Source organism: Ipomoea triloba, chromosome 13, assembly GCF_003576645.1.
Source record: "Ipomoea triloba cultivar NCNSP0323 chromosome 13, ASM357664v1".
Taxonomy (NCBI): Eukaryota; Viridiplantae; Streptophyta; class Magnoliopsida; order Solanales; family Convolvulaceae; genus Ipomoea; species Ipomoea triloba.
In genome coordinates this window covers 17224763-17234017 of record NC_044928.1, presented here as the reverse complement: position 1 = coordinate 17234017, position 9255 = coordinate 17224763, and the positions used below count along the sequence as shown (strand labels likewise).

The following is a 9255-nucleotide window of genomic DNA, read 5'->3' as shown; positions in this document are numbered from 1 at the left end:
AAAAAAAATAGGATTAAAATACCTTACCAATATTTCCCAATAAATCTCGGAAGTTACTGCCAGAATCTACCCTGATTTCCTTTCACTGTTCTCACAAGTATAAGCTCATATGAACATAAATATAACATATACATGCATATCCAAGCTATGAACATGTATAAAAATATTTCCAAAGCTCAAAAAACACCATATTTCCAACAAAGAATCAATTATCCAAATTCAAGTGACTAATTCCAACTTAAGGGAATTCCTTACCTTGTAAAGGATTTCTAACACCTTAGGAAGCAATTTTGGATCCTTTCCCCAATTTTCACCTTAAAACCTAGGTTCAAAATCAACACCATAACATCATGTATCAAGAAATTAAACATAGATTCATAACCTAGGAAGGATTACAAAGCTTTCTACCGAATAATATCGAAAACTTACCGAATAAATTGGAAGTTTAGAAGGATTTGGCTATGGAACTTTGGAAGAAAAAATGGTGGAAGATGATCACACCTCTCTCTCTCTCTTTTTGGCATTTGGGGAAGAAAAGGGAAAAAAAATTCCTTTTATATTTAATCCCAACTTATGGGATAAGCTTTAGGAAAAAAAATAATAAAATAATAAAATATCTCCACAACATATCAGTTGTGGTCCAAACAGATAAAGTTTCGGTGGAAAATAATCCAGAAAGAATAATTTTCGAAACCACAAATTTATTCCAGTCAAAAGCTCCAAAATGGGCTAGGTTCGGTACACTGCGGAAATTTCGCGGTGTACGATCAGAAATAAATTTCGACCCTTATAGCTCATCCAATTTCAACTTAACTAAGCAGGAAGTTCATACTTAGTCATAACATGCCTAATCATCAATTTTTAAGGAAATCCGAGCTGAAAATTCGTCCTCGAAAATTTTACGGTTCGTGACCGGCACGAACGATCGCAGCTTAATGACAACTATACCTCCGTATAAAAATTCCCTTGACATATCGGGAGATCATCTTATGAATGTCATAGCCTAAAGATATATTTTCCGACCCTTAGACTTATCGGAAAGACGAGGGGTTACAAAAACCACAGTATTCCGTGCTTTCCACAGGTTCCAGAGGACGTGCGGGAATAATAAACCCCAGCTGATGTCGTTACCGCCCCAGCTTTGGTTGGCGCACGCTGCTTCCATTCAACGATGCATTGGGAGGGGGTTTGAAGACTGAAAACTGGCCGGCGGGGCTGCCAAGTCCCAACACGCTTCCGCCATCTGACAGTGCCGAAAAAGGTGGTCTAAGGTCTCATCGTTGTCGCCGCACACCGGGCAAGAGGCCGAATCGGCGAGGCCCCGGTGTCTACGTTCCGAGTTCACCATGAGCCCATTTTTGGAGATTTTCCACATGAAAAGTTTAATTTTTTCCATGCAGGTTGATTGCCAGATCCAACGAAAGGGGTGGTCATCGATAGAAGAACCTGCAATTCGGTCATAAGCAGAAGAAACAGTGACCATATCTGAGTTGGAGTGTGGCCATGAGAGAGTGTCCTCCTGGTCTGGATTGATAGCGATTGGTGTCGCCCGAATCTCATCAATCCGGTCGGCGGGAAGGATGCGGTGGAGTGCCTCAATATCCCAGTTCTTTTGGTCAGTTATCAAGGCATTGACCTTAACCTGTGAGTGTTGCGGATGGTTGGATCCGGTTATGTTGGAAGCTAGAGGGGCGTCCCCGGTCCACCAGTCATCCCAGAAGTTAATCTTCAGCCCGTTCCCGACATTCCACTTAATGCCGTCAGCTAGGACCTCTTTGCCTTTCATGATACTTCTCCAACCCCACGAACTATTGGAATTGTTTTGGAGGTGAAGGAAGTCGGTGTTTTTTACGTACTTCTCTCGGAGGACTTTGACCCAAAGCTTGTCTTGGTTTTGGAAAATTTGCCACGCCATTTTTGTGAGAAAGGCGAGGTTAAAATCCGGGCCCTTCTAAGCCCAAGCCCCCCGTCATTTCGAGGTTTACAAATTTCGGTCCAGCTGACAGTATGAAGTTTCCTGGTGTTGTCATCATGACCCCAAAGGAAGTTCCTGCAAGTTCTGTCAATTTCCTTACAAGTGCTTACCGGAATGGCCATAGCTTGCATGGCATACGTAGGGACCATTGCAAGTGACGATTGGACGAGGACCCTTCGACCTGCCATATTGGGTGAACTAGCCTTCCAGGTTGATAATTTCTTTCTCATTTTATCAATCACCGCATTGAAAGTATTTTTTGAGACCCTTTCATTTAGCATAGGGATACCAAGGTAGGTGCCAAGGGAATCCGCCACCGGCATTTGCAAAATTCTCCCAATGTCCCGCCTGAGACCTGCATTAACATTAGAGGAACAGAAAAGAAGGGATTTAGAGAAGTTAACCTTGAGTCCCGAGGCATTGCTGAAGGAGTTGAGACAGTCCATCATAATCCGGGCTTGTTGTTCGGAGGCCTCTCCGAAGAGCATGAGATCGTCAGCAAAGAAGAGATGTGAGATGCTTGTTGCTCCTCTAGAGATGTGAACCGGTTTCCAAGTGCGAGAGTTAACTCTAGATTGGATGTCATGAGCTAATCTTTCCATGACCAGGTTAAACAGATAGGGAGCTAGAGGGTCGCCCTGACCAAGACCGCGCCCCGGTTTGAAAGGCGGTAACCGACCTCCATTCCAAAGGATAGCTAAAGAGCTTTCACGGAGGGAGAAAATAATGAGGTCGATCAAGCGCCTCGGGAATCCAAAGTCGACCAAGGTCGTATCCAAGTAGGCCCAAGAGACACTGTCATAGGCTTTCTGTAGGTCAATTTTAAGGATCATCTGATTCTTTTTCCTCCTCGTATTATTCATATTATGAACCACCTCTTGCGTGAGGATCACATTATCCATCGTTGAACGTCCTAGGAGAAAACTGTTTTGGTGGGGGCTGATCAATCTGCTCATAACCGGTCTTAGCCTATTAACAAGGACTTTGGAGATCACTTTGAAAGGACACATTGAGGAGGGTGATCGGTCTAAAGTCAGCGGCCGTTTCCGGAGTATCTTTTTTGGGGATGAGAGTCATATAGGCTTGGAGCAAAGAGTTGGGGATACAACCATTATCAAAAGCTTGATTTACCATTTTTGTCATGACAGGACCAATTTCGCTCCAGCATTGTTGATAGAAAATGGCAGGAATACCGTCAGGACCCGGGCTCCCATACTTCTTCATCCCGAACACTGCTCTTCTGACCTCATCAATGGGGACCCTACGAAGGAGATTGGAAGCCTGGTCTCCTGGAATTTGTAGAGCCGTTGGGACTGGTTGGCGTTGAGCCTGCTGTGTTTGATCGACCCTGCAGAAAAGGCTAGAAAAGAAACTATTAATGTGATCAGTCAAGGATGCCGATTCGTCAGTCCAGGACCCCTGAATTTTGAGGAACCGAACGCGGTTTCTGTTTCGCTTGATTAAGGCCGACTTATGGTAGAAGGTAGTATTCCTGTCTCCGTTCCGGATCCAGTCCGTCCTTGCTTTTTGAAACCAGAAAGTCTCCTCTTGAATCAGGACCGAGTTGAGCTCCTGTAACAGCTGTTTTTCTAGGTCTTGTAGCCTATCTGAGGTGTGATAATTCCACGCAGTCTGAATTCCCAGAATCCGAGATTCAAGTTTACGCTTCCTATTGAAGATGTTGCCGAAGACATTGTGATTCCACAGGAGGTTCTTTTGAGTCACGTCAGTGATAATGTCCTCCAGATTCCTGTCATCTCTTGCTACCGCTTTTATAGTCATCGTTTGACAGCCAGGCGGCTTCGAATCTCACCGGGCGTAGGCTCCTGTCCGGAGGTCTTCCGGCTTCCTCCACAAAGAGGATGGGGTTATGATCGGAGCAAAGACGGGGGAGAACGGCCACCTTAGCCTCTGGGAAGATTAACTGAGCCCTCATATTCCAAAGAACCCTGTCCAGTCTCCTTCTCTGAATCACTCTATCCCCTGCGAATCTGCACCAGGTGAATTTGGGACCAGAAGAACCCGGATCAAGCAGACCACAAGCACTATAAGTGTCCACAAAGTTTTGGAGCGAGGAGTAATTGAGGGAAGAACTACCCCATTGCTCATCGCTGGTCGCAATGTCGTTTAGGTCTCCTAACACCATCCAAGGACTTTGAGTAGCGTTTGCCAAGCCTTTGCAATACTCCCAAAAACAACACTTAGCAAAAGGGTTAGGACGAACGTAAGCAAAAGTGATAAAGCAGTTGCCCAGCCTATGATTCACCAACGTGTGAATGGCCTGGGAGTTGTAGCTAACAACGTGGAGATCGATGAGGTCAGGTTTCCAAAAGAGGAGGAGACCACCAGCGAAACCCAAGGGATTAACAATAAAATGCTTGGTCAGGCCCAACCTAGAGGCTAGAGCCACCATCTTCTCCGCTTTTAGAGAACGGGTTTCAAGGAGACAGAGGGCATCGGCTTTGGTCGTGGAGAGGAGTTCTTTGACAAACCTCCTCACCCGATTAAATATTAAAATATTTTAGAATAATGACTGAGTGCAGTTTAAATAATTATCACTTTACGACTTTTCCTTTGTTTTCATGAACACCACCAAACACAATATCAGTAATGTCCTTCCTCTACTGTGCCGTGAGGTCTTCCAACGTCTGGATGAAAAGTGAAGGTGGCACCCTAACTCTACCCGTAGGAAACCTTTCCCGCTCCTTCGCAATTAAATCAGTATCTGGAGCATACCAAAGAGGGTCCCGCCACATCCTTTCTAAAAAACCAGCCGGCCCTTCAACGAAATCGCCATCATCATTATGATGCTAGGACGAAGACCCCACTGCTTCGCTTCTATTATAGACGACCGAAGAGCAGACTTCTTTCCAACAAAGAGAGGAAGTTTCGATTCGAACTCCCCTATGCTTTTTTCGCTACCACCAACAAACATAAACAATAACAAACATTGGCACACAATAATTCAAACAATGGCATACAATATATCATTAAATGGCAGTAACATAATAATATTAATATATCATTAAAACCATGCGTTCATTTTCAACCTATAAAACAAAAATTCCCTAACTCAATCGCGCATTACTTTATGCTTGAATAAAAAAAATACTATTAACATTCTATTGAAACCGTGCATACAACAGTACGTGGGAAATTCTTCTCCCGCCTATTATGACACACAATATACACAAGAATGGGACACAATACATAAATAAATACAAAAAAAAAAAAAAAAAAAACCCAGAATGAGTGCCATATAATAACCCGGCACAACCGTGCACACTTCACTTCATATGCAAGTGAGCACTCCAGGATATAAACTCTAATGAAGATTAAAATCTTGTAAAATATCATGATGTTATTAGTCAACTTACCGTAAAAACAAGATTTTAATAACAGTATACATACAGTAAATTACGTATAAAAGGAATATATTGTTTAGAGTTTATATCCTGGAAACAAGAATTTAATAACAACATAGTACAGTAAATGAATATATTGATTATATAAACTACAGGTATAAACTCCACAGTGCATCGAACACAAAAAAAAAAAAAAAAAAAAAATCAGAGAACTAGAAATAGTGAGCAATCAACCGTGCACATTAATTCCAGTTGATTCCAAAATATCAACGAACAAAAAATTAAAATCTTGTAATTAATTTTAGTTGTTTGCCTATCATTGAAAACTGCAAATATTACTTGAGCAAATGTTGTGAAAAACGTAAGCCATTACTGATATTTTTGTGTGCCCGAATAGCATAGGGTGTGTGCCCACATTAGAACCTACGCCACCACCGACCGGAAAATGCACAGTAACACCTTTCCTCCCCCGGCGGAAAACACAGAAAACCCCCACGAAACACAAATGTGTGCCATATACACTCAAAACCCCCAGAAAATTAAACCACAAATGTGTGCTATACACGAACGGAAAATCCCATCACCACAATAGGAAAAAGAACAAAAAAAAAAAAACGGAAAGGACGAACAAACCAACCTCGTGTCGAAGCCACCGCCGAGTCTCCATGCCGTTTACTCCGCTGGGAAACTCCTCGCTCCGCCATTGATGGCTCACTCCGCCTACAATCGGTATTCATCGTCGTAGAGAACAAAGGAAAAAAACGCCAACTTTTTAGCTTCCAAAACTGAAAAAAGGAGAGAGAGAAGTAGTGTTGCGTTAGGAAACGTGAGATTAAATATTTGAGCCTAAAAAATCGCTACACATAATAATTCCAAGGCTAAAGTTACACAAATACTGTAACACCCCAATTTTCCACTCTTATACTTTATTACAAATCAGTAATCAGACGTTGCGGAAGCTTACATCTACTCAACAGAAAACTGGGTGCTACCGCCACACCTAGAGTGAATTCTATCACCTCTTTGACAAACTCCACTCTAAGTGCTAAGGCTAAACTTACAATACCAACACACTACAACAACATCATAGTAGACCTCGACCTGCACTTCTCTTCTATTCTGAGCTCATCGGCTACAGAGGTACTCACTAAACTGCATCTGATAAAAACAATACACATTGAAGTGTAGTTAGCGCGACGGCTAAGTGAGGATATCCACGGGTTATTCAAAACTAAATAAAGGTTTTGTAAAAAAAATTGTTACATCAAAACCCTATCCTTACTCATCAGCCGAGGTTCTACCTACAACAGTTACACATAGCAACGTGCACACATAACAGGCAACAATTTCAATATCAATCTTGAATCACTTTCCCTCTAGACGAGGTCATTTAATAATTATTTACTTACCCAAAGAATGTATTGCTAAACATTTAAGCATGCAAGTAAGTAATGGAAAAAAAAAACACAAATCCCACATTTTTACTCTCAATTAATTTCTTTGAAAAACATTTCCCTCATAAGGAAATTCTCTTCACTTTTCACCTTTCAAAGAGATCACCCATAACCTTTGGGTATTTTCAATACTTTTCACATACCTCTTCTCCGTAGCTACAGCGTAACTACATTCATATTTCAAAATCCACTTGGTTCTAGATAGAAAGTGAGTGTGAGGCCTCAGAGTATCCTTTCTCCACTTTTGACTGACCACTTGGATCGTTCAACTCGGGTTCAGTGGTCATCGTCCGGTCTAATACTGATCCCCTGGACTTATAGGAGCGTTGAAATGATTCCTAGCTAGCCTCACTAGGTTCATAAGAACGACCCCTACCCGAAAATAGAGTGACTATACTTAAGTGTGCACACCCCCGCAGGAGACCCTTTTCCTTCCGGGTGATATAGTACTCGGCGAATAGACTTCGCCCACAGTATGAACTGGTCATACAATAACATAACCACCATACGGGAAGGCACTTTAAGCTCTCTATCCCGTAGGCTACAAGACAAGGTCCTTCACCACTTTTACTAGAACTAAGGTTTGAAAACATTTTCCTTCCTTTTCCCTTTTCTTGAGTCAAAATCACTTTTTAGACATTTTCCACAAAATCAAGTCCTCCTTTGAAATCAATCACCATTCTTAACTTAGTTCAAAAGTCTTGTCTCTCAAAACATTTTGCTCAAAACATTTCGCATCATCACACTACACATATGTATATATGCACTCAACATAACATTTTCCACATTTATGCATACTCACATAAAGTACACATACCATATATATATACATAATACAACCTTTATTTAATTATACATATATACTCATATATGTACATATATATATATATATATATAGTTTAAACACACACACATCACACGTGTATATATATACATAACACACACATAACTATATATACTACACGTACATACATATGTTTCATATACATATTACACACATATATATATTTACTATACTACAAACATATATTTATACACACATATATATATTTACTATACTACAAACATATATTTAACACACAATATATATATTTACTATACTACAAACATATATTTAACACACACACACGTACACAGTATATATATATATACATCATACTACACACAATATATATATATGCACATATCACGACACACACACCCACCACATATACACACACGGCATATACATATATATTTATACCTAAATACATAGTTTCCCCACTTCATAGCATATGCACACCACATAACATATAGGTTTCATGTACACCAATCAACAACAATTCATAACCTAGCTATCAATTATCTTGTGACACCCCAACCTCACATAAGCTGAGATAGATAAAAACTCAACACAACAGCTGACTATCTCAACCAACAACAGAACATAGCGGAAGCGAATTTAAAACCTAAGGGGCGTCATGCCACATCTAGGTAAGATAACACGGCCTAGATGCACAGGCTAACCATAAAAGCTGAACTGTATAAACGATAATCCTTAAGTCAAGTCTCAAAACATCCAAACACTAGTCAAGAGTTTATAAAGAAATCTCAAATGGCTCACAGGCCAAAGCATAAATCTAAAACATAACCACTATCTAAGCCTCCTCATACGGGTGTATCTCTATCGCGCTCACGCAAAGACTTTAAGGCAAACCTGGAAAACACACAAAGAACCATTAGCAAAAGACTGCTAAGTAACCACTATTCACACCCGCAAGGAAGTATAGATATACATATAAGCTTGTAAATAGGTTTACACACCCATATAGAATATAAACACCAACAAACTGTTCAATAGTTCAAATCGGATACTCAACAATGATAAACTGAACGAATCACGAACCAGGACTCATCCAAACGAAGCTAATATCCAACAAGGAATATATATATATAACGAATCCACAAACGAGATACCAACTGAACACAATCATAAGGAACAATCAATCATAATTGAGAACAACGAGATATCAACAGAATAAACAAGGACTCATAACCAAAGAACCGGAAGGAAACCCAACACCAACCACCCAACCTCACACCAAGCATCATATCAAACCCAATCCCAATCAGAGACTAAGTACACAGGGGTAAAAACCCAATCACAGGGACCGAAGTCCAATCACAGGGACCGAAGTCCAATCACAGGGGTGAATCGACCCAATCACGGGGGTAATGAACCCAATCACGGGGTAATGAACCCAATCACAGGGACCGTAGTCCAATCACAGGGACCTAAGTCCAATCCCAGGGGTCATCGACCCAATCACGGGGGTAATGAACCCAATCACGGGGTAATGAACCCAGTCACAGGGACCGTAGTCCAATCACAGGGACCTAAGTCCAATCACAGGGGTCATCGACCCAATCACGGGGGTAATGAACCCAATCACAGGGGTAATGAACCCGAATACAAACAATA

General features: G+C 41.2%; 1 protein-coding gene across 1 annotated transcript; it reads right to left on the bottom strand.

Moving 5' to 3' along the window:
* Nucleotides 1-2947: 2947 nt before the first annotated feature.
* LOC116001285 lies at nt 2948-4388 on the bottom strand. The gene is made up of 2 exons (XM_031241170.1): nt 3743-4388; nt 2948-3582 (listed from the first exon to the last, which is right to left on the bottom strand). Exons 1-2 carry the CDS (start codon nt 4386-4388, stop codon nt 2948-2950), a joined length of 1281 nt encoding a protein of 426 aa, XP_031097030.1.
* Between the last annotated feature and the right edge of the window lie 4867 nt (nt 4389-9255).